At 35.8% G+C, this 26,165-nt stretch overlaps 1 protein-coding gene across 4 annotated transcripts in view; it reads right to left on the minus strand.

Annotated features, from left to right (window-relative positions):
• DMXL1 (Dmx like 1) overlaps window positions 1-26,165 on the minus strand; it is a 132,733-nt gene that overhangs the window by 48,713 nt on the left and 57,855 nt on the right. For all 4 annotated transcript variants that reach the window (XM_069591714.1, XM_069591713.1, XM_069591712.1 and 1 more), the window contains exons 20-29: window positions 25,277-25,446; window positions 24,666-24,763; window positions 23,493-23,658; window positions 22,219-22,480; window positions 19,991-21,084; window positions 19,336-19,527; window positions 15,545-15,621; window positions 14,141-14,268; window positions 13,393-13,641; window positions 8,142-8,320 (exon numbers count right to left, since the gene is read on the minus strand). In XM_069591714.1, coding sequence (XP_069447815.1) covers window positions 8,142-8,320; window positions 13,393-13,641; window positions 14,141-14,268; window positions 15,545-15,621; window positions 19,336-19,527; window positions 19,991-21,084; window positions 22,219-22,480; window positions 23,493-23,658; window positions 24,666-24,763; window positions 25,277-25,446 — 2,615 coding nt within the window. The remainder of the gene's footprint in view (window positions 1-8,141; window positions 8,321-13,392; window positions 13,642-14,140; window positions 14,269-15,544; window positions 15,622-19,335; window positions 19,528-19,990; window positions 21,085-22,218; window positions 22,481-23,492; window positions 23,659-24,665; window positions 24,764-25,276; window positions 25,447-26,165) is intronic.

Here is a 26,165-nt window from a genome sequence, read left to right on the forward strand (position 1 = left end):
GAAGATGCCAATTAATAAGATGGGAAGACTCTAGTTGTGACAGGGGCATTACTGAAGAAAAAAAAAACCCAAATCTTAAAGACCAAGATTCACAGGTCAGGTAGAAAAGGAAGGATAAAGAAAGAACATTTCAAAGGAATAAAGAACAAAGTTAGGAAGTAAACTAGAAGAGACTGGTATCAAGAGAACAAAATAAAAGCAACTCAAAATGGAGGAAATGGTCACATGGTTGAACCTGCTGCTAAGAGGTCAAGTGAGATGATGATAAAGAAGTTTCCATTATATTTGATAACAGAATGGGTGCCACTTGAATCTTAGTAATAGCAGTTTCAGGGGGCAGTTGTGTCAGAAGTCATACAATGACTACAAGTGAAGGGGATCTATGGTAATAAGAGAGATAATATGTATACACTTTTGAAAAGCTGAATGAGAATGAGAAGCAGAAAAACGGAATAACAGCTGGAAAAAACTGGGGGGTCAAAGCAGTATTTGGGATGTGAGACAGCAGAGCACTATTTTGTTCTGTTGGGAAAAGACAATAGAGAAGACAGAAGGCTAGAGAAGAAAAGCAAGGACAGGATTCAGACTAGCACTAAAGCCTTTGATAGGAAAGATGTTTCCTCAATAGTAAATAAGAGGAGAGAATAAGATGGGAGATTCACGACAGAGTGATGGAAGAATTTTGTTTGATTCTTTTTTTTAAATGACTTATGACACCATCAGTTGAGTGAGGATGAAAGAAGAGATGTGGGAAATTTGAGAAGAAAACAAATACTGGATTCAAGGAAGCTGAATAAAGGAACACAGCAGGAGGAGTAGACCTTCTGGAAGAGCTGAGCGAATAGCTTGGTAGTCCTCTGCCCAGAAAGCAGAAATGTGCTGCACTATGCTTAGTCGCTCGGTCATGTCTGACACTTTGAGACCCCATGAACTGTACCCCGCCAGGCTCCTCTGTACATGAGGATTCTCTAGGCAAGAATACTAGAGTGGGTTGCCTTTCCCTTCTCCAGGGAATCTTCCCAACCCGTGATCAACCCCAGATCTCCAGCACTGCAGGCGGGTTCTTTACCATCTGAGCCACCAGGGAAACCCAACAAAGTTGTCAAAACAATTATTTAAAGATACTGGAAACTGATCAAACACACAGAGAAGTATTTATTCAAGAAAAACTTGTGAGGGACTACCGTGGTGTTCCAGTGGTTAAGATTCTGCACTTCCACTACCAGGGGTGCAGGCTCGATCCTTGGCTTAGGGAACTAGGATCCTGCATGTTGTGTGACCAGGAGAAACAACAACAGCAACAACTACTCAATCTCTGGTAAAAGTGAGCATCTAGCATTTTGGCCAGGGGCTATTTCTAGCCTGACCTCTGCCCTCTGTGACTCATTTGTTCTATCAGTCTGTGAAGACAAAGAACTCGGCTGCCTGGACAGAGAGGGCTCTCTTTAATGAGAATTCCATGCCCATAAAACCAGGCACAGGAGGGCCTAGAGGAGCTATCTCACGTTGAAGGTCAGAACAGCAGTGGTAAGGAGATACCCTTCGTCCAAGGTAAGGAGCAGTGACTGTGCTTTGCTGGAGCAGCCGTGAAGAGATACCCCACGTCCAAGGTAAGAGAAACCCAAGTAAGATGGTAGGTGTTGCAAGAGGGCATCAGAGGGCAGACACACTGAAATCATACTCACAGAAAACTAGTCAATCTAATCACACTAGGACCACAGCCTTGTCTAACTCTATGAAACCAAGCCATGCCTGCGGGGCAACCCAAGCGGGCGGGTCATGTGGAGAGGTCTGACAGAATGTGGTCCACTGGAGAAGGGAATGGCAAGCCACTTCAGTATTCTTGCCTTGAGAACCCCATGAACAGTATGAAAAGGCAAAATGGTAGGATACCAAAAGAGGAACTCCCCAGGTCATTAGGTACCCAATATCCTACTGGAGATGAGTGGAGAAATAACTCCAGAAAGAATGAAGGGATGGAGCCAAAGCAAAAACAGTACCCACTTGTGGATGTGACTGGTGATAGAAGCAAGATCTGATGCTGTAAAGAGCAATATTACATAGGAACCTGGATGTCAGGTCCATGAATCAAGGCAAATTGGAAGTGGTCAAACAAGAGATGGCAAGGGTGGCCTAGACATTCTAGGAATCAGCAAACTAAAATGGACTGGAATGGGTGAATTTAACTCAGATGACCATTATATCTACTATTGCAGGCAGGAATCCATCAGAAGAAATGGAGTAGCCATCACGATCAACAAAAGAGTCTGAAACGCAGTACTTGGATGCAATCTCAAAAACGACAGAATGATCTCTGTTCATCTCCAAGCCAAACCATTCAACATCACAGTTATCCAAGTCTATGACCCAAGCAGTAACTCTGAAGAAACTGAAGTTGAACGGTTTTATGAAGACCTACAAGATCTTTTAGAACTAACACCCAAAAAAGATGTCCTTTTCATTATAGGGGACTGGAATGCAAAAGTAGGAAGTCAAGAAACACCAGGAGTAACAGGCAAATTTGGTGTTGGGATACGAAATGAAGCAGGGCAAAGACTAATAGAATTTTGCCAAGAAAATGCACTGGTCATAGCAAACACCCTCTTCCAACAACACAAGAGAAGACTCTACACATGGACATCACGAGATGGTCAACGCCGAAATCAGATTGATTATATTCATTGCAGCCAAAGATGGAGAAGCTCTATACAGTCAACAAAAACAAGACCAGAAGCTGACTGTGGCTCAGATCATGAACTCCTTATTACCAAATTCAGACTTAAATTGAACAAAGTAGGGAAAACTGCTAGACCATTCAGGTATGACCTAAATCAAACCCCTTATGATTATACAGTGGAAGTGAGAAATAGATTTAAGGGTCTAGATCTGATTGATAGAGTGCCTGATGAACTATGGAATGAGGTTCGTGACATTTTACAGGAGGCAGGGATCAAGACCATCCCCATGGAAAAGAAATGCAAAAAAGCAAAATGGCTGTCTGGGGAGGCCTTACAAATAGCTGTGAAAAGAAGAGAGGCGAAAAGCAAAGGAGAAAAGGAAAGATATAAGCATCTGAATGCAGAGTTCCAAAGAATAGCAACAAGAGATAAGAAAGCCTTCTTCAGCGATCAATGCAAAGAAATAGAGGAAAACAACAGAATGGGAAAGACTAGAGATCTCTTCAAGAAAATGAGAGATACCAAGGGAACATTTCATGCAAAGATGGGCTCGATAAAGGACAGAAATGGTCTGGACCTAACAGAAGCAGAAGGTATTAAGAAGAGGTGGCAAGAATACACAGAAGAACTGTACAAAAAAGACCTTCACGACCCAGATAATCATGATGGTGTGATCACTAACCTAGAGCCAGACATCTTGGAATGTGAAGTCAAGTGGGCCTTAGAAAGCATCACTATGAACAAAGCTAGTGGAGGTGATAGAATTCCAGTTGAGCTGTTTCAAATCCTGAAAGATGATGCTGTGAAAGTGCTGCACTCAATATGCCAGCAAATTTGGAAAACTCAGCAGTGGCCACAGGACTGGAAAAAGTCAGTTTTCATTCCAATCCCAAAGAAAGGCAATGCAAAAGAATGCTCAAACTACCGTACAATTGCACTCATTTCACACGCTAGTGAAGTAAGGCTCAAAATTCTCCAAGCCAGGCTTCAGCAATACGTGAACCATGAACTCCCTGATGTTCAAGCTGGTTTCAGAAAAGGCAGAGGAAACAGAGATCAAACTGCCAACATCTGCTGGATCATCAAAAAAGCAAGAGAGTTTCAGAAAAACATCTATTTCTGCTTTATTGACTATGCCAAAGCCTTTGACTGTGTGCATCACAATAAACTGTGGAAAATTCTGAAAGAGATGGGAATACCAGACCACTTGACCTGCCTCTTGAGAAATCTGTATGCAGGTCAGGAAGCAACAGTTAGAACTGGACATGGAACAACAGACTGGTTCCAAACAGGAAAAGGAGTACATCAAGGCTGTATATTGCCACCCTGCTTATTTAACTTATATGCAGAGTACATCGTGAGAAACGCTGGACTGGAAGAAACACAAGCTGGAATCAAGATTGCCAGGAGAAATATCAATAACCTCAGATATGCAGATGACACCACCCTTATGGCAGAAAGTGAAGAGGAGCTAAAAAGCCTCTTGATGAAAGTGAAAGAGGAGAACAAAAAAGTTGGCTTAAAGCTCAACATTCTTCAGAAAACGAAGATCATGGCTTCTGGTCCCATCACTTCATGGGAAATAGATGGGGAAACAGTAGAAACAGTGTCAGACTTTATTTTTTTGGGCTCCAAAATCACTGCAGATGGTGACTGCAGTGATTTTAAAAGAAATTAAAAGACGCTTACTCCTTGGAAGAAATTTTATGACCAACCTAGATAGCATATTCAAAAGCAGAGACATTACTTTGCCGACTAAGGTCCGTCTAGTCAAGGCTATGGTTTTTCCTGTGGTCATGTATGGATGTGAGAGTTGGACTGTGAAGAAGGCTGAGTGCTGAAGAATTGATGCTTTTGAACTGTGGTGTTGGAGAAGACTCTTGAGAGTCCCTTGGACTGCTAGGAGATCCAACCAGTCCATTCTGAAGGAGATCAACCCTGGGATTTCTTTGGAAGGAATGATGCTAAAGCTGAAGCTCCAGTACTTTGGCCACCTCATGCAAAGAGTTGACTTATTCTGATGCTGGGAGGGTTTGGGGGCAGGAGGCGAAGGGGACGACCGAGGATGAGATGGCTGGATGGCATCACGGACTCGATGGACGTGAGTCTGACTGAACTCTGGGAGATGGTGATGGACAGCGAGACCTGGTGTGCTGTGATTCATGGGGTCGCAAAGAGTCAGACACGACTCAGTGACTGATCTGAACTGAAAACCAGAGACAAGCACGATTTGGAAGGATACATGTACCCCAATGTTCACTGCAGCACCATTTACAATAGCCAGGACATGGAAACAATCTAAGTAGTGTCTATCAATAGATGAAAGAAAGAATGATGTGCTGTGCATGTGTGTGTATATATAGCATTGAATTCTCACTCATAAAAAAGAATGAAATAATGCTGAAGATGGACCTAGAGATTTTCATAAGAAGTGAAGTCAAAAAGAGACAGACAAAGACAGAAAGACAGATACCATATGATATTACTCATGGATGAAATCTAAAATATGATATAGATGAACTTATCTGTGAAACACAAACAGACTCATAGACATAGAAAATAGACTTGGGGTGGGGAATGGGACTTTAGGATTAGTGGATAGAAACTATTATATAGAGAATGGGTAAACAATAAAGTTCTACTATATAGCACAGGGAACTACTGATATATTTAATATTCTGTGATAAACCGTAATGAAAAACATGAAGAAGAATGTAATATAACTGGATAACCTTGCTATAAAACAGGAATTAACACAACACTGTGAATCAACTATACTTCAATAAATTAAAAAAAATAATAACTCCATGCCCAGCAGCATTGTCATAAACAAGAGTCTTCAGCAGCAAACAATTAGGGAAGGCCAACATCTCAGACAGGAAAGGATCTGCCTGTAATGAAGGAGACCTGGGTTTGATCCCTGGGTGGGGAAGATCCCCTGGAGAAGAGAATGGCAACCCACTCCAGTTGCATCTGTTATTCTCGTCTGCAGAATTCCGTGGATAGAGGAGCCTGCTGGGTTATAGTCCATGGGGTTACAAAGAGTTGGATGGGACTGAGTGGACTAATACTTTCACATCTCAACTAGCCTGTGTTAAACAGTGGAACAAAGGCAGACCAGCCAGAAATTTAACCAAATCCAGAAACAAGACAACTAAAGAAGGCCTTGATAATCAAGAATCATATAGTCAGCAAAAGGAACTATGCTTCAAAAATGAAGATGAAATATACTCCAATATAAATAAACATTTGCTGAATGAATCAATGACTGCAAAAGGCAATGTGAAACAAGGTGATATAAATGCACTTCTTTATCCTGAACCATGTTGGATATGAGAAAAACAAAATCTACTGCCTAACAGGACTCAGGGATTGGTGTCATTAGGAAATAGTGAGGAGTCAATTAATGCAAGGTAGTAAGGAAAAAATCTAGAAGTTCAGAATGTGAAGAATTTGGCTGTCCACAGAAGAAGAAGAGGATATATACTAGATGCTCTTGCTAGGCATGGTAGGACAAGAATGTAAAACTACAGATGCAAGTTGAAACCATGCAAAGCAAATCTTAACAATCAATGAAAAAACTACAAGTGTTCTGTGACTATTAACAAATTCATCAAAACACTAAAAAACCCTTACAGTCAACTATAAATGTATAGGAAAAAGAAAACAGTAAAAATAATATTGAGTATACTGGTTTTTCCAGTGGTCATGTATGGATGTGAATTGGACTGTGAAGAAAGCTGAGTGCTGAAGAATTGATGCTTTTGAACTGTGGTGTTGGAGAAGACTCTTGAGAGTCCCTTGGACTGCAAGGAGGTCCAACCAGTCCATCCTAAAGAAGATCAGTCCTGGGTGCTCTTTGGAAGGACTGATACTGAAGCTGAAACTCCAATACTTGGCCACCTCACGTGAAGAGTTGACTCATTGGAAAAGACCCTGATGCTGGGAGGGATTGGGGGCAGGAGGGAAGGGGATGACAGAGGATGAGATGGCTGGATGGCATCACTGACTCGAAGGACATGAGTTTGGGTAAACTCCGGGAGTTGGTGATGGACAGGGAGGCCTGGCATGCTGTGGTTCATGGGGTCGCAAAGAGTTGGACACGACTGAACAACTGAACCGAACTGCAAATCAGAATCAGCGAGAATTTATAAAGTGTTTTATTTCTTTGTAAAAAATTTATCAAGAAAACTTTCAATAGTGCTGGCCTTCTAATTTTATAAAACCCAGAATACAAAGCAAGTATCTTTTCTAATTGTTAGCAAACTATCAATTCCTTTCTAACTTTGTATCAACATCCAAGTTTTTATTGTACTTTCTATGTTGTGAAATATTACCCAGAGTTCTTTTAATGTGAAAGTTTTTTGGTTTCTTTTTTCCAATGTCAGTATCTCTAGGTCATCTCCATCCTTTGTCAAACTTTCCTCATTTATGTTGATAAGCTGGTCCTCACTAATTTTCCTTGGGTGCATATCTAAAGTCTCTCAAATGACAGCAATGTTAAATCCAAGAGTTAGCTATTTTTTCTAAAACTTTATTTATATTTGATTTGAATTTTATTTCCAGTACTCACTTTTCATATCCAGTTGCACTTGACTTTGTCAGCTAATTTCCTGTTCTGATTAGCCAGTTTTGAAAACGTCACTTGCATTTATTATGGGAGGTAGGGAGGCAAGACAACTAACTACATGCTTTTCTGTGTATGAAATGAATACTGAATAAAAGGTACTAAATGACCAATCACTAACAGACTTTGAAAGAACTGTTGTGATTGGTCACTGATCAAGAGTTGCATCTATTGTTTATATAGTGATTTGTGGACTAAGAGCTAGCAGGAAAGTCTGTACTTTATGCAATTACTCATATTAAATACATTGTGGTAACTTTAAACTTGAACAATATTGTTGAGGGATTGATGTTATTTAACTAAAAACTGATATCTGAGTACATCAGGACAATGTTGGACTACAGTACAGAAAAGGAATTAGAGTTTGGATGGCACTTTGACTTCTGGCAGTCTTGATTCCTTAATCACTACCAAGTACGTTACCATTTGGAGAAGGGAAAGGTAAACCACTCCAACATTCTTACTTGGAGAGTCCCATGGACAGAGGAACCTAGTTGGCTACAGTCTATGGGGTTGCAAAAGAGTCAGACAAGCCTGAGCAACTAACATACACACACACATTACCATTAATGTGGCAGCCAATTTATCTTTTCATCTTCCTAAGAATGTTGCATTGTTTAAAATGTAAAAATCTTAATTTATACAAGAATTGTCTTAAAAAATAGTTGAAATATGCCCAAAATATTTTAGGATATATTCTGTGATAATTTATCCTGATAAAATGAACATTTTCTAAACCTGTGTGGGAAAATATTTGGAAACACCAACAATTACACTTAAACATTTTCATTTCTGTTTAACAATACAAATCATCATTTGGATAACAATTGTATTACCTTGGCAATGAAATAGTCCCAGATACTGAGCTCAGGTGGAATGAACTTCTCTTTAACTATCAGTGTCTCCTGGCTTATTGGTGGTGAGGAAGAGGTCACTGAGGCAGATTCTCTGCAAGACATTTTTGATGGCCTAAAACGTTTGTTCTGTTTCTCTCCTTCTTCCACTAGTGAAGAAACTAATAAGAACAAAACAAAGTATTACTAAAATAAGCACAATTTTCATTGTACTGATTTCATCTATTTTTACATAAGACTTAAGGTTAACTACAAATAAGTACATACACAAAACTGAGATTACTATGATAGTAAGGTAACTGGAGGAAGTGAGACAAAAATCATCTTGTATAGCTATCTTTGTTTTTATCTCATCTTGACCCTTACTCTCTGAATGTTCATTTATTTATTGTATATGTAAATTGTATACAGAAGAGGATGTAATATCTTCCTATAAGTGAGTCCATAATTTAAGACTATGACAGAAAAGTATCTGCATCTTTTTATTTATTTATTTTTTTAAGAATTTCATGGGTCAGGGCAGGGAAAACAGTATCATGAGATGTCAATATTAATTAAAGACAATGATTTTAAGATTCTTCAGCAATCACTTGGCCTTTTATCCCCTAAAAAACTACTACTAATTTTTCATTGAAAATATTAAAAAGTTCAAACACCACCACTACTTACTAAACTGATTCAGACTTTTAGAAATGATTAGAGATAGAATTTTCTAGTCAATGGAATACAAAGAAGAGGAAGAAAATGCAGTTTTTATTGTTTTAACTTCTAAACACTTTAGAGTTAATATTCCCTTATTATTTTACCTTAGAATATTAAGGGCATAAGCAAAGAAAAACAAGTTATACAAATCTTTAATCAAGACTAAGTCACAAGATGCAAATCACCAGTAGAAAATGCCTATCTCCTGGACATAGGCATGATCCAACAGATAGGTAAACAACTCCATATTAAGGCAAACTAATACTCTTCTTCAACGATTTCAGCCAGAAGTTACTTACCTTCCAAGGAATACAAGTATTTGTGCTGTAATACAATTTTGCTTAATTACTTGAAGCTACTCAGCTTGCATAAATAGCATGCTCATGCATTATATCGTTACAGCCAAGCTGACTCTAATAGAATAATTTAGTTGTTTCAGAAAAAAATAACACACATAAAATTAGTATACTAAGAGACTGCTAAAAAGTGGTATGATTATTACATAATCTTTCAAATGACTTTAAAAAGAACCATCATATCAATGTGTAATTTTTTCTCTGATCTTATAAACAACTGATAATCAACAAACATGTTTCTAATATATCTGTTGCATACATTTATATACATTCTAAAACTTAATGGTTTTACCAAATTCTGAGTAAAAAATTTAGAATTTAAAGGCATTTTTAATCTGTCAAAAATTAATGCTGTGTTCCAAGGTAAATGTCATTTGACTCCAATATTACTATTCTGCTTATTTTGTTTTTAGATTATAAGAAGGCATATGATGTGAACATAGATGTTTAGGGAAAAATAAAACCGAGGCTAAATTCATAGTTTTACCAAGTTTGCTATGTCATAAAAATCAGTAGAGTTTTTAAAGCAAAGTTTTGTTTTGTTTTCAGTTTTTTAAAAGGGAGAAAAACATTTCAAAGTATAGTGTGTGAACCCAGGCACATGACATGAAAATGAAATTAACTACATTATGGGGAAATGTTTATAATTACAGATTCAACTTCAGAAGGAAAAAACTTATAAAACACTTCTGATGAACAAGGAGAATGGGGGGGAAATGGCAAACAGGTTCACAGTACTGAATGAAATGCTACAAGTAAAAAGACTTAGTGGTATCTCCTAGGAAACAAGAAATGACTTGAAGCTTGTCATTAGAGTAGATGCACCCACTTTTCCCTCAAACTGCAGCAAGACCTAAGACAACTTTATGGCTTAAATCATGTTGGATTCAAGTAGTCTTGAAGCTCAGGGGCACTGCAATAGAGACTATATATACTGCTGTTGGGTGCTTCACCATTTGTTTTTGAAAAAAGCTAATAATAAAATATCAAGCCATGTGCATGCCACTCTGTGGATACAAACTGACTGTACTGTTCCATTATTAAGGTAGTAAATGGCTACTTTAATAGTAATAAAAGAAAAATCAGCATTAGGGAGAAATGAAAAGAAATTTGGATATAAGAGACCTTGTGAATTACAAGGGGCATTAAGAAGCTAGAAAGTGGGTTAACAAAAACTAAGTTATGCATGGATGATAATTCTTTCATCTGCAAGTATTATGAAACATAAAAATTATTAAAATATTTTGCTTTGCTTTATAAATGCAGTAAAAAGCAAAAGTATGGATTTCTAACTGTTAACAGAAAAAAAAAGTAATTTTTCAAAAATTGCTACTGCTCAACTATCTACTTTAAAAGCTTACCATAATAACAAAATAACTCCATGAACACACACTCAGACTAGTTTTAATTAATTAGAGAAAAGCAAATCCCATATTAATATATGTGGAAATCACAAAGTAAATTAAGTTTGATGAAAAATACTGATTTATGTACAATAACATTTTTGTTAAGAATTCTGACCTGCCAAGCTAGTCTAATAAAAATCGTCTACCATTTTCTCATATTACAAAGCTTAAGTCATATTTAAATTTTATATCATTAACAGTACATTAACCATATAATAGACTTGTAGAGAGAAAAATAATTTAGTTCATAAGACCATTTTTATAAAGTATTCTAGAATCAGAATTTATACCAGAACAAGGAAAACAGTGACTTTTAAAAACTTCACAGTACAAAGTGATGAAAAAACTTTTTAAAAGATTTTCAGGAGTTATAAGGAAAGTATTTCATCTTCAATATACAATACATTGATATTGAATAGCTGAATAGGTTGTCAGGAAAATGAAATGTTCTAGACTTATCCATCTTCATTTTGCTATACTTAAACACTAAAAAAATAAATATATACATTATTTTTCACTGAATTCAGATCAACTTTTTTAACACATCTTTTTATTTCCTTGGTCAACAATGTATACTGAATATTATCTAATGCAACTACACTCCTGGGACATCATGATTACATTTAATAGTAACTGAAACACGCAAGGCTACTTACTTACAACTGGAAATTTATCAAGCTGCTGTGCTGCTTTAGTTGGTGTGCTTTCAGAACAACATAATAATGCCTACAAAAACTGAAATTTCAGAACTTTGCCTTACACTGAAAGTCACTGCCGCTTGTCCCTTTGCCAACTTTCTGTTCTCAGATTTTGTCCCTCCAACTGTCAGTTTGTCTGCCTCACAGGGACTGCTACTTCTAATTACTACTACTGCCTTTGCTATTCACTATCTTCACTTCTTCCCTTTTTTCTGTTTTTCTATTTTTTTCTACTAGCTCCTTTACAAATTAAATCAGCTTTAGAAACAGCATGCCTTGGCTTCATCATTAAATGAGTGTACTCTTTTTCTTCTAGTTAGCACACTGATTAATCATATCATGCATGTTTTCTGTAAATGCTCTTTCAGTTACATCCATGACGCATTGTATTCAGAATAGTTTCTGGGTTCTTATCGACAGATGAGCAACACAAAATTTATATGCGGCTATACCCAGCCTCACCACTGAGTAAACCATGTTTTAAGTATCCTGTATTATTTGGACACCATGTCCCAATCCAAGAGGTTAAATATACAGATACAGATAATTTTTTTCACTTTGATTATTTAGGATTTGATAAGTGGTGAGATAAGAGTTTATTACATGGTATTTGCAACTAAAAACAGCTAAATCTGAGTGGTTAAACAAAGAACAACCTGGACTTCAAGTAAAGCTGTTTATGTATCTGTGCTCAGAAATGTTCTAGAATTGTTAAAATTGAGACTTGCTGACTGGTTAGTAAGAATGTATTTTTAATTTTTCATAAGTGTGTGGACATTCTATTTCAAGAATTTATACCCTTTATAACATTTTACATTAACAAGATCACAGTTTTCACTTTCAGTAAGCCTATAAACTGTACTCCCTCTTAGACTTTGAAAGTTCTTTAAAAGAATTTAAATATCTGAAGTCAAGTATATATTCCAATGTGAATTTCATGTTAGTCTTTTCTATTTTCATCCATATAAAAAGTTAAGCACTGGAAATTACTCTTTAAAAATTTCAAAGGAACCATTATAGAAATTAAGATATCATTTAAAATTTGAAAGCCAAAATTATCACATATGGGCTAATAAATCACAAAAAGAAAACAAAGGCAGAAAACATCATGATTTTTTTCAGGTCAAAAAGCTTTCAATCTTTAAATAAATATATATAGTTTTAACACCACCAAGTTTAGAAAAGATAATAGAATTGTTTAAAATATTTACTTTACATGGTATTATGAACACTTAGAAATCCAAAATCTCTAATGGCCAGAATCATGATACGCAAACATAAAGCAGCCTTATTTGAAATGTTTTTCCAGTCACTTCAAGCCATAGTCTGATTTACCACGATTAGCACTGACATTTCTTTATTTTTACCCATTTAAAAATACATTAAAGTATAAGGAATAGAAAACATTGAAATGAAGAACTAGAGCAGAATAAAAGAAGCAGGGATGGTTTTCTAAAATGCTAACCATTGTTTTAAATCAAAAATATGACTTGATTAACGGAAAATTTTCAATTTTCTAAGTGCCAAACAAAATAAAATCGGCCCACTGTATCCCAACCCTTCCAAAACAACACAAAGCAAGCTGAACTGTAAAAGCCTATTTCTAAAGCTAGTATCTTGCCTGCAAGACTGGTAGGGCTATGAGAACTGATGGTTGAAAGAGCTTTGGAAAAGCCCACACACTCCATGGAGAATACCACTACCTGGTGGGGGCTAGGCATAGCAAAGTACCTTCCTGCCAAAAAAAGAAGAGAGAATCTGTATTTGGGATAGAACAAAAACCAATGTTACAGTATTTTTCAAAACAAATGAAAATTTCAATAGTAAAATATTTTAAATTACATTAGATAGTTCTAATCACTGGTATACCAGTATCTTAAAGTTTAATAATTACACCAGAAACTTCATACTGTATGTTTTCCATAAAACTATTTATTCATGCTCTAAGAAAATGGTCTGTAACATACTTTCCTGTGAATAAATTAAAATGTAATTACATTTAACAAAGTTATCATTCAGATAAATAAAGTGGTAGCCTTCAAAAATAAAGTAAAACAGATTAAAAACTAACCAGGTAAAGCTTTTGAGTGTGCTTGTTCTTTGTTGGGAACACGCGCACCTCCACCAAATACAGCAGACCACATTTTTTCATTTAGAGGGTGGGCCACAATCCGAAATAATTCGTTACTAGAATGTGTTGCCAAGCCATGGATGAACAGACTAAGATACACTGCTGTGAGAATCTCACAAAGCAAGATCGTAAGTCCTGACTGGGCTTCCTCCCCAGAAGAATTCAAAAGTTGAACTAGGGAAGTTATTCCTAGGAGAAAGAACAAATATAGCTACCATTAGCTACCACTGACAATAAATTTAATAAACAAAAAATTAACTACAATTCCTAATTTTTGAAAAAATGTTATAGCATCAGGATAAAAATATTTTCTTCCACAGTTTCATAGACCACTAGAGGTTACTGCAGTTAATGCATAAGTGTTGAGCTATCTGTTCAATTTACACAGACATTAGAAATAACAATGTTTTTCTATTACAACAAAAGCAAAAGTATAAAACATGATATGACAAAACATTTGAGTTATTTTAGTACTATGATAAAGGAAAAACTAATGTTATATAACTGGATAATTTGTAGTAAATGATGAATAATGAATTGGAATCAATTCTAACAATACTTAACAATGATTATCACACAGAAAAACCAAACCAGACCTACTTTTTCCTCATCTGATTAAGTTCAATAAAGCTAAGAAAAAACTTGTGTGTATATATATATATACATATATATATATAACTTTTTATACCTGGCCATTGAGCTGGTGATGTATTGGGAGTTATGGCTTCATCTAAGCTTCCTGTTTTTAAGGAATGTCGATGGGGAAGCAGTACTGTCTGATACACCATTCCAGTAAACTGATTTGTTTGAAATGAACTGAGAGAAAAAAAATTTAAATAATAACTATCTACAGTGACCTCCAATTGCAATGAACAATAATAACAAAGAATGACCTAAAATGAATTTCACATTTAATATTTCTATGTTTGAGATCTAACATTTAGAGTAATTTAAATACAAGCTTTTGAGTGTTAGTTATACTGCTTTACATCTAAGTACTATACTGTATACTCTAGTACTATAATAAAAACAAAGTATCCTTTAAATTTTCTAAATTAAAACAGATATGATAGTTTTTAAATATACTTACTGAAAGTCATAAAATACATACAAATGAGGAAACTATTATTGACCACAAATAGGAAGCTTATATATCACAAAGGTATATAATTTATATATATCAATAACAAAGTTGAAAACAAAGTCAGTTTAGGTTCAATTTGATATTTAATGGCTAGTCTGCCCTACGTCAGGGTAGGCTATATCAGGTATATGCACCAGTAGCAGAAGTTTAATGAAAAACATGGAAGAATGGATTAGTGTCTGGAAATGCAGCTAGGATTTCTTATGAAATGAAGCAAAAATAAAAGAAATAAATAGATCATTTAAGAGGAAACCTAAAAGAAAAAAGAGATCCACAAGTTCTAATATCTGTCTCATAAAAGGAAAGAGAAGAGAGAAGATAAAATACTTGAAGAAATAGAATAAGAGAACTGCAAAGAAAGATATAACCCCACAGTGTCCAACAATATGTTTCAAAAGCCTAGAAAAATTACAGTGAAACCTTAGGACATAAAGAAGAAAATCATAAACATCAAGGAGAGTGTAAAATTTTTCTCAGTTCCAAGCCAGTCACTCCCTCCTCTGTGTTCCCTGAGCCTTTTACTGTTTATCATGTCTATCATGATCAATGATAGAGGACAAATCATTTAAGTATGATGTCATACTACATATCATTTATAAGTTTATATGTTTGTCTCTAACTAACATGACTTTAAGGAAGGAGATCTTATTCCAGTGATATCACAATGTATAGCATTAGGCAGTAATCAATAAAAGGCAGTTAAATAAGTTAATTGTAAAGAGTTTAACTTGAGATGCATTTGCCATAAAGACAAATGCTAAAACTTCAAAGATGAAAAAAAATGACTCAACATTTCTCCATATGCTTTTTGCATTAGCTAATGTGGACTGCTGTATACATATTCCTAAAGCAAGAGCATATCTTGTATGCTGTATACATATTCCTAGAGCAAGAGCAAACTTCAGCAGTTACTACAAACATTCTTAAATTTCACAAGAAGATATTTACCTGTAATTATGACCACCACAAAGGCACTGATAGATACAAGCAGAAAGTGAGGCTGCTAAAGTATGCATTACATATACCTGCGGGAAAAAAAAAAACCCACAAAATTAATTTATAACTTTTAAAAACTGAACCTTTTTCAAGGCCTAATATAATTAGCATTTTTTAAAAGATGAAAAAACTATTCTGCCCTAATAAATATTTCCTCTTTTTCCTTAATACTCATTTCTGTCTGGAGACATCTCACTACAAATACACACACAGACACAAATAAAACCTGAAGCCTCTGGCAGTAATTATAAAATACACAACTGCTACCTAATTTCTATTTTAAGGGCAAATGAGAACAGATGCTAGCTATTCAGCAAAGCAATGAGCCATTCATTAAAAGCAAGCCCTCCAAGACTCAACCTGTTCCCTCTTCAACCAAAACGTAAAACCTTGTCTGATAATGACAGTTCACTTAAGAACTATTCAAGTTACTACAGAAAACAATTTGAAGAGAGTGAAAATTTTGAGAAAGGGAAAGGTATGAAAGACAGCAACTGAAGGAAAACATTTGTATTAAGGAAGACAGAGCTCTAAACATGGCATGACAAAAGAACTAACAGAAACAGATCTGAGGATGAAGGAGAAGCTTAACCTAGGTAAGAAAGTAGACTATTCAAAAAACCAGGTTCCTGATCTAATTATCAATATGATACTCTCTTGTGCAGACTAAAATCTAACTGCTATTTTTCCTTCAATTATCAATAGACATGTGACATGAATTAAAGCCAAGGAGAGCATCAAATAAACAAAGACAGCAAAGACCACATATGAGTTCAGTTCAGTTCAGTTCACCACTCAGTCGTGTCCGACTCTTTGAACCCCATGAATCGCAGCACGCCAGGCCTCCCTGTCCATCACCAACTCCCGGAGTTTACTCAGACTCACATCCATCGAGTTGGTGATGCCATCCAGCCATCTCATCCTCTGTCGCCCCCTTTTCCTCCTGCTCCCAATCCCTCCCAGCATCAGTCTTTTACAATGAGTCAACTCTTCACATGAGGTGGCCAGAGTACTGGAGTTTCAGCTTCAGCATCATTCCCTCCAAAGAACACCCAGGGCTGATCTCCTTCAGAATGGACTGGATGGATCTCCTTGCAGTCCAAGGGACTCTCAAGAGTCTTCTCAAACACTACAGTTCAAAAGCATCAATTCTTCGGTGCTCAGCTTTCTTCACAGTCCAATTTTCACATCCATACATGACCACCGGAAAAACCATAGCCTTGACTAGATGGACCTTTGTTAGCAATGTAATGTCTCTGCTTTTCAATATGCTATCAAGGTTGGTCATAACTTTCCTTCCAAGGAGTAAGCGTCTTTTAATTTCATGGCTGCAACCACCATCTGCAGTGATTTTGGAGCCCCCAAAAATAAAGCCTGACACTGTTTCCGCTGTTTCCCCATCTATTTCCCATGAAGTGATGGGACCAGATGCCATGATCTTCATTTTCTGAATGTTGAGCTCTAAGCCAACTTTTTCACTCTCTTCTTTCACTTTCATCAAGAGGCTTTTTAGCTCCTCTTCACTTTCTGCCATAAGGGTGGTGTCATCTGCATATCTGAAGTTATTGATATTTCACCTGGAAATCTTGATTCCAGCTTGTGCTTCCAGCCCAGCGTTTCTCATGATGTACTCTGCATATAAGTTAAATAAGCAGGGTGACAATATATAGCCTTGACATACTCCTTTTCCTATTTGAAACCAGTCTGTTGTTCCATGTCCAGTTCTAACTGTTGCTTCCTGACCTGCATATAGGTTTCTCAAATGGGAGACAGCAAAAATAACATTTTCTAGCTTCTCTAACCAAAAGGCAGAGTCTGTCTCTCCACTTAATGAGTTTGGGCTTACTTGTGACTTGGTTTTTGCAAGAGGACACAGCAAAAGTGATGTGTTATTTCTGAACCTAGTTCTCTAAAAGCCTTGCAAATTCTACTCTGGCTCTTTAAACCCCTGAAACCACTATATGAAATAACCCAGGTGAAATGGTTAACTTTATGTGTCCATCTGCCTGGGCCAAGGGGTGTGTAGACATTAGGTCAAATGTTAAACATGTATAATACCATGTAAGAAACGAATCGCCAGTCTAGGTTCGATGCAGGATACAGGATGCTTGGGGCTGGTGCACTGGGATGACCCAGAGAGATGGTATGCGGAGGGAGGTGGGAGAGGGGTTCAGACTGGGAACTCATGTACACCCGTGGTGGATTCATGTTGATGTATGGCAAAACCAATACAGTATTGTAAAGTAAAATAAAGTAAAATTTTTTTTAATTTTTTTTTTAAATAAAGTAAAATTTTTAAAAAATAATAAAAAAAAAGTTATTCTACATTTGTCTGTTAGGGTGATTTTGGATGAGATTAACATTTGAATTAGTAGTCTGTGAGTGGGCCTTACCCAATCAATTGACGTACCTGAATAGAACAAAAAGACTGAGTATGAGGGAACTTCTGCTTGGCTGCATTGAGCTGGGACACTGGTGGTCTTCTACTTTCAGACAAGAATTGAAACAACAGCTCTTCTTGCATCTCAGGCTTGCTGGTATTTGGACTGGAACTTAGACTGTCAGTTACCCTGGCTCTCAGGCCTTTGGACTCAGATTGGAACTACATGATCTATTCTCCTGGTTCTCCAGCATGCCGACAGAAGATCTTGAGACTTCTCAGCCTCCATAATGAAGTGAGTCAATTGCTTAAAATAAGGCTCTTTCTATAAACACACCCTCCACCCCCTTTTGATTCTATTTCTTTAGAGAACACAGCCTAATACTCTAAGCATGCCTACCGGCGTCTGAGACACATCTCAGAGTCTCCGGCCATCCTAACATCTCCTGACAGTCTTGCAGATGGCCCACCAACCACCAGAAAGTAAATGAGGCCATCTTAGGTCATCCAGAGTCCAGTCAACATGCTTGCTGACCAAAGACAAATGAGGTATCCAGCCATCAATCCAGCCAGCCCAGACTAGAACTGATGAACCAACCCACACAATCCTGAGCAAAATAAAGCATAGCTATTTTTAGCTATTAATACTAATGTTTCAGGGTGGTTTTTAAGCAGCAGAAGCTGATACATCAGGGATGTGTTTATTATTAAAGTTAAATATGGAATGAAATTTGCTTAAAATTAGCATAATCTGAGGAAAATTAAATTTCTAATCCTATAATATGCAATGTGGGCATTTATTCTACTGGGCAGTACAAGATATAAAGTGGCAAAATTAATTTATAAGGGTTAGGTTATCCAGGAGGGTAAAACTGTAAGAGAGGCTACCATTAAACAAGAAGAAAATGGAAATAGAATGATATCACAGCTTGTGAGGTAGGACAGAATCAGATGACAGACTATGAGAAAGAAAAAAAAGAGATACTTACATACTAGTTCTTTAACACAATATTGTTTCTGTCTCTAAAAAACAACCAGCTTTTTTTTTTTTTTTTGGCTAAGTGTACACTAAAGAATTACTCATAAAAGCACACATACATACTATTATTCTTACCTAAATGAAATGGTTAAATAAGATAAAATGAAAGTTAAAAAATGAAGTACCCTTTGGGTAAATAATACAGGTAAAATGAGCCTTACCTACAGTCAAGTTTTCTTTGATCAAAATCGATACAAACTTGGCTACATAACAATCACTAAGCATAGGATGATGTTTAAATCATTTATAAAAAGCCTTAACACTTACCTTTAGCTTTATGACAGTATATAGGTTAATTAAATGTTTGAAACCAAACATACTTACTTTATTGCTCTGGATATCAGGATGGGGTGGTGAATCAAAGTTAATTATGGCATGTAGAATATCATGTGTTAGATTACTAAGGTGCAACAATGGATTGGCAACAACTGTTTTGGCACTGGCTGTACGAGCAAAGAGGAGAGGTACTGAGGTCTGTTCTGAAAGAGGGCTAGGAAATATTGGTTCTGCTGTTTCCTAAAAACAAAGGGAAAAAAGGTTAATCAACTATTTATAGTTATAATCCATTACTTAAGTCAGTCAGGGGTCTCTTTGAAAAACTTCAGAATGATTCAAAATCAAAAGCAAAACTGAAACTTTTACAGTTAGAAGGGACCTGAGGTGGTCAACCTTCCACCGATTATAATGAGTAACGATGGGATAATACTTTTTTATTATCACCTCGCAAAGCCTTCATGTAAGACCATTTAATATGAACTAAGCAGACCTTAGGGTCTGACATGAAACTGTCCTGAAGCCTCAATACATTCACAACTCTAGAAATTCACAATATGAAATGCCACAAAAAAGTAGCATTCCTTAAAGTAACCATAATTAAGACAATCAACAATTTAAATATTTAAAAGCTAAAAAAAAGCAATCTCAAAAACTGTTTTTCATAAAAGTACTATTTTGACTGGTTATCATGTAAGTTACATACCTGCTGAGATTCTTGCAAAAGCAAAATCAATTCCATTCTCACAGATGCAAGACCCCCACCATGGGATCCATGAAGTATGCAGTAACTAAGAAACATCCTCAAGAGAGACTGATATTTCAAAAGCCACTGTCTTTTTTCCTGAAAATTTTCTCTCAGTTGTTTCACTTTTGTTTGCTGAAGCAAATCTTCAGCATCCTCATTTAGTTCAATTGCATCTCCATTTTTGCCAAATGCCGACTGTACTTCCTCAGGATCGGAACAATAGTCACAAGTTCTCTGAAGGGCTATCACCTCTTTTTCAAGCCAGTGGTATAGCTGATATCGCAGTTTTCCACCATCTATTTCATAGCCAGTAGATAAAGTACGAAGTTCTACTGTGAGAATCTTTAAACAAGCTCTAAATTTTAACTGAACTGCAATTACATCTTCTGATGGATTTAAAATGTCATTTTCATCTAATGCGCTGAGAGATTCTGTGTAATTAGAACTTGTTTCATCCACTTTTTTCCCAATTTTTCCCTCTAAAGGTTTTAGTTCTTTCATTGAAAGTGGGACATCTTCATTTTCTTCATCGTTATCACTGTCCCATTTTAATTCTAAAGAGTCATCCTGAAATACAATACTTGGTTGGCTCCAGTCAAAAGAAAGAGTGGAGTTTGATTGCTTCTCTGAGGAACCCTCTGAAGAAGATCCAAAACCATTCATTAGTGATTGTGACCAATCAATCGCTGAAGACTTATCTTCCCTTGCATCCAATTTTAATGGAGAAGAAGGAGAACAGTCTTTACTAGTATCCAAAAAGCTAGATATTCTACAAAAAGGTTTTGTTTTCTTGATGACTTTTGGCATCTTTGATAACACCTCCAAAGCCAGCATAGGGCAGCCAGCTTTTAAATGAGCACTGGCAGTAGTAAAAAATAATCTTCTTTCACTTAAATTAATTGTTCCTGCTAGTCCACTTTTTCCTGTTAAACTCATGTGTGTGGAAAATGCATCAGATGATCCAAAATGACGTCTCAGCAAAAGGGGATGTGTTCTTAGGTAATTGTAGAAATTAAAAACTGCAGGATTGCAGGCTGACATCATGACTTGATCTGAAAGAAAATTCAGTTCATGAGCCAAGAAAAATTCTTCAAGAATTGTGTGTGTGGCCCCTTTTCTCTATCATGATACCAGTATCTACCTGGTCTTATGAGAAAAATTTAGAAGACCACACTAATACATAGCATTGAATAGACAAGAACACATCTGTAATGAAAGTGTTCTAACACAGTAGGAAAACAAAGGTTTGCTGATTTCACATCTCTTCAAGTAATAATCTGAGGTATTTTAAAACATAGTTCTTTTTCCCCTCCTTTCCTGTATACAACTTCTCAGTCTGCTTTGCTAGATCTTCCTCACCTTCTCTGCTTTGAAATGCTGAGTGTCCAAGAGTTCAGTACTTGACTTCTTCTTTATCTACATTCCCTGGTTGAACACCTACAGCCCCATGGCTTTAAATACTACCTCTATGTGATAACCTGCACATCTCTAGTTCTAGTCCCAACTCCAACCTGTGAATCTAGAACACTATATCCAAAGGTCTACATTATATTTCCACTTACATGTACCTAATCGTGCCTCAAGGCCTTTTTATTTACTGTGCCCTTGGCCTAAAAATCACTCTTTGAGTTACTCAGATATCTGCATTGCTGATTACTCACTCATTTCAATTGGATTTGATGTCAAAGGTTACCTTATCTGAGAAGCCTTTTCTATCTAAAGCAACACTCCCTAAGATGTGCTCCTATCCTTCCCACTATCATTTACCCAGCGCTTAAACTAAAAACACAGGAGTTAAACTTGACTTTCATTTCCTTCAGATTCCATATCCAATTCAGTCCTATCTAGTCAACATTAAAATTATAGTCCAAATCCAACCACTTTTCTTTCACTGTATATCACTAATTTCTTCAAAACATTTATATTCAATGTTGATAACATCTATGTTCAATACACTGATTTCATAAAAACAGAAAATCCAAAGCCCTTGGCTTTCAAAGGATTTAACTTTCTGGGAGGGCAAGAGGCGGGTAATAAACTGTATACATAATTCTGTGTCCCCAACTAAACCATAAAGTCTTGGACCATTTATGTCTTCAATTTGCTTTGCATTATCCTTAGCATCCAACAGTGTGTTCTGAACCTGGTAAACTCTTAATAAGTAAGATCTTAGAAGTGTAGCTTACCATCATCCTTTGTGATAGGTTGCTTTATTAATGTTTCCAGAGCACTACTATAATCTTCTAAAATCCAGTATGCCATACTTCGAAGGAAAGGATCGTAATGCATATTTATATTCAACAAGTTGAGTTCACTGACAGGAGAATCAATTCCCAAAATTTTTTTACGTAAAATAGATTTATATGTTGCAGATGTATCAAATTCAGACTCATAGAGTCTTGCTATTACAAGAGCCAACTGAATGTCATTCAGTTTCTCAAGACATACCTTCAAAAAGAAGAAATATTGTTTATAAATAAGGGTATCTTTTGTTTTAAGGTAAAAGACTCAAACTGACTCATTAATAACTACATGAACATAAGCTTTAATAATATCTGAAATTAGTGAACAAGGGTAATAAGTAAAACATGCTGCTTACTTCAGCAAATCCACTTGACAACACTTATGTTAATTTAACTGGTAGTACTAAGTGGTGGTGGTGGTGGTTTAGGTAGTACTAAGTATACATTTGCAAAAAGACTTAGTCTAACAGAAAAATACTGAATAATTCTTAATAACATCAATTTAAATGACATTTTATTTTATCCTTGAGTTTTCACTCTTTCCCATCCACCTCAGTAGACTAATGTTTCCAAATCAAAAAAGCTGTTTTGAATCATTTGTATGAAACTCTGAGCAAAAGGACAATTTGAGATAGAAATATTATATTTTAAATATTTATAACTTTTTATAAGGTTATTTGCGAAGGTTCATCAACTAATACAGAGCCAAATATAGGTCCAAATATATTTAAAGTGATGAGGCTTCCCCAGTAGCTCAGAAGTAAAGAATCCGCCTGCAATGCAGGAGACTGAGGCTTGATCCCTGGGTGGGGAAGATATCCTGGAGAAGGGCACAGCAACCCACTCCAGTATTCTTGCCTGGAGAATCCCATGGACAGAGGAGCCTGGTGGGCTACAGTCCATACATTCACACATGACTTGGCAACTCAGTGCACGCACACGTTTAAAATGATAGGACAAATTTTTTATTTTTTTAACCTGTTCATAAATATTCTTAGGAGGCAGATCAACTCCCTATATCAACCAACACAACCTGGTTAATTTTAATTCAAGCTAAATGACAAAATTTTAAAGTCACTTTTAAGTATTACCAGTTACTTTATGCATTAAGCCTTGTGTTAGTTCCATTATACTTAAGTTGAAATTTAAAAAAAAATTTAAACCATAAAGTGCTTAAAAGGATGACAATGATATTTTTTTTTAAAAATCACTCATACCTCAATTGCATCTCTGAGGCAACCAGCTAAAAGAAAAAATGCTGCTGAATGTTCAAATCGTTGTTTTCCTAACAAAGAAAAAGCATTCTTTAACGCTGCTTTACGCCATCTCTCATCCTCAAAATTGTTTCCAAAAAACTGTGTCATCTTGGAGTCTTTTTGGGATCTATAAAGAAAAATAAAGTAAGAAAATTTTCAAACATAAAGTTTCTACATCAGAACCAACTTTATGAAGTTAGCCACTTAGAAGTTAAAACTCAAAAGAAACAATTACCAGTTCATAAATTAGTACACGTTTCTTTTCTGAGCAAAAAAGAACATTTATGGTAAACATTTACTTTTTCACATAAATTTCAGAGATTACTGAAAAAAAATTCTTTTAAATTACAAAGAAAACTGCATTAGCAGCAGTTTGAGAAATCATTTTTAAATCTATACAAAATATATAATTTATATTAAATTCTGTGTTACTTTACCATTTAATCAATTGCCTGTACATACTCCCAACTGCCCACCTGAGGATGACTTTGATGATAAAAATCATCATCACCAAGGAATCTGTCCTCAAGTAAAACTTTTAAGAGACTAAAATCTAGTCTCTGAAAAAACGGACTGACATCACGATTTTCACCAAAGGTTGCTGTTCATACGGATACACCTAGACTGAAGCCCAAATGAAGAGTGAACTATTTATGGCCATCACATTCACCAAGCCTAGCTGAGGACAAATGAATGAGAAAAATTCTAAATGACCCCAGCTCAAGAATGGGGTCAGGGCCCTTAGGAAAAGAGTGGTTTGGAAGGTTAAGTCTGGTCCAAGAGCTCCTCCTGACAGGGCAGAGGGTAGATGCATTTTCAAAGCTCCACCAATTCATCTTCTTCCCCGTTCTAGATAGAAGTTTCCAGTTTAGTTCTTTGTCCTAACAGAGCATCATAAGACATTATTAAAATAAGCAAAAAGATGTTTTTCTGGACTGATAAACCTAAAAAAAACTGAATGTGACCTCATCAACATTCTTTCGCTCTGGTAGACACCTGGGCTTCTTTCACATGAAGTCTGCTAAATACAAAAATAACTAACAATCTACATGAACCACACTAACAAGCACAATAAATCTTTACTTCATACTCTTTATGGAAAGTTTTTCATTTTGAAGCAGTTTTCTCACCTACCTATATAATCCCCAAATCACTGCTTTCTTTTTCATTGCTAGGTAAAAAATGGCAGCATCTAAAGGATCATTCTTTTTATAAAAGGCTGCTTTGGCTACCTGTAATTAGAAAGTATTGGTCAATAATAATAATAAAGTATTGGTCAAAATTTCACAGAAATAGTTTTTAAGTAAACAAATACTTTCCTTTATATATAAACTGTCATACATTCTCTACTTAAATGTTCAATAAATTAAAAAAATATGTGAATGAACACATGCATATGTATATGTAAACTTATTTATTTATAATTACAAAAGTAATCAAGGTCACAAAGAGTTGGAAATAGGACTAAGCTTTCCATGACAAGCTCTTGAGTACTGCTTTATTTTCCTAAATGTGCATACATACTATTTGTAAAAGACAGATGTATACTACTAAATAAATATATCAACTAGTAATTTAAGAATTAGAATATAAAATTTTAAAAATTATATTAACATGCTATCCTGAAATATAAAGACTACTTAAAAGGATTTTACTGCTTAAAGAGTACCAGGAGAGTAAATATGGAACACCATTGCAATAAACATGCAATACATATTATTTCTACACCAAAATAAAACACTCACCTTTTCTATGCACTTGCGTAAGATGCGGGTATTCCGGACCCACCATCCCACACCCATAGCTCTAAGTTCAGACCATGTAGGATCGTCTTTCTGCATCGCTGGCAACATGTTCAGTAGTTCTTCTTCTGCTACTGAATGAAATGCCCAGGCAAAATGACTAGTAGAGAGTCCTGAAGAAATATCAGAAATAATGTTTATAAGAAATATGACTGTATAATTATGATCAGAAACGAATGCTCATATTTGCAACAGAAATGCCTAAAAGTTTATATGTAAGACTTACAGAGTTATAATTATTAAATGTTTGAGGTTGGAGGGAATATGTGTTGGTTTTTTATCTTGCTCCTCCAAATAACTTGATCACATCAATATTTTCCACAATGAGCACATAGTGTCTATAAATAAAATATATTTAAAAAAAAAAAGATAAAAAATGCTTATGGACAAATGCCACTGTGCTGAGTCTTTCTATTCTCTAGTATGTTTGGTCTCCTTTCGTCAATATGTGTTGTGTGGATTTAATTCCATGGAATTAAAAAAGCATAGAGACAGTACAGATGGTGAACAGAACTTAAGACTGCAAAAACTTTGGAGTAAAAAATGCATAAATTAAATTCCAGCTCCATCCTAACTAACTATATAACTATGGGTAAGTTACTTAGTCTCTTGATTCCTCAATTTCCTTATTTACAAGATGTGAATAACTGTGGCACCTACCTCATTACATTCTTGTGAGGATTAAAGTTTGCAGACATGATCCTCTACATAGAAAAACCTAAAGACTCCACCAGAAAATTACTAGAGCTAATCAATCAATATAGCAAAGTTGCAGGATATAAAATCAACACATAGAAATCCCTTGCATTCCTATACACTAATAATGAGAAAG

Source organism: Ovis canadensis, chromosome 5, assembly GCF_042477335.2.
Source record: "Ovis canadensis isolate MfBH-ARS-UI-01 breed Bighorn chromosome 5, ARS-UI_OviCan_v2, whole genome shotgun sequence".
Classification (NCBI taxonomy): Eukaryota; Metazoa; Chordata; class Mammalia; order Artiodactyla; family Bovidae; genus Ovis; species Ovis canadensis.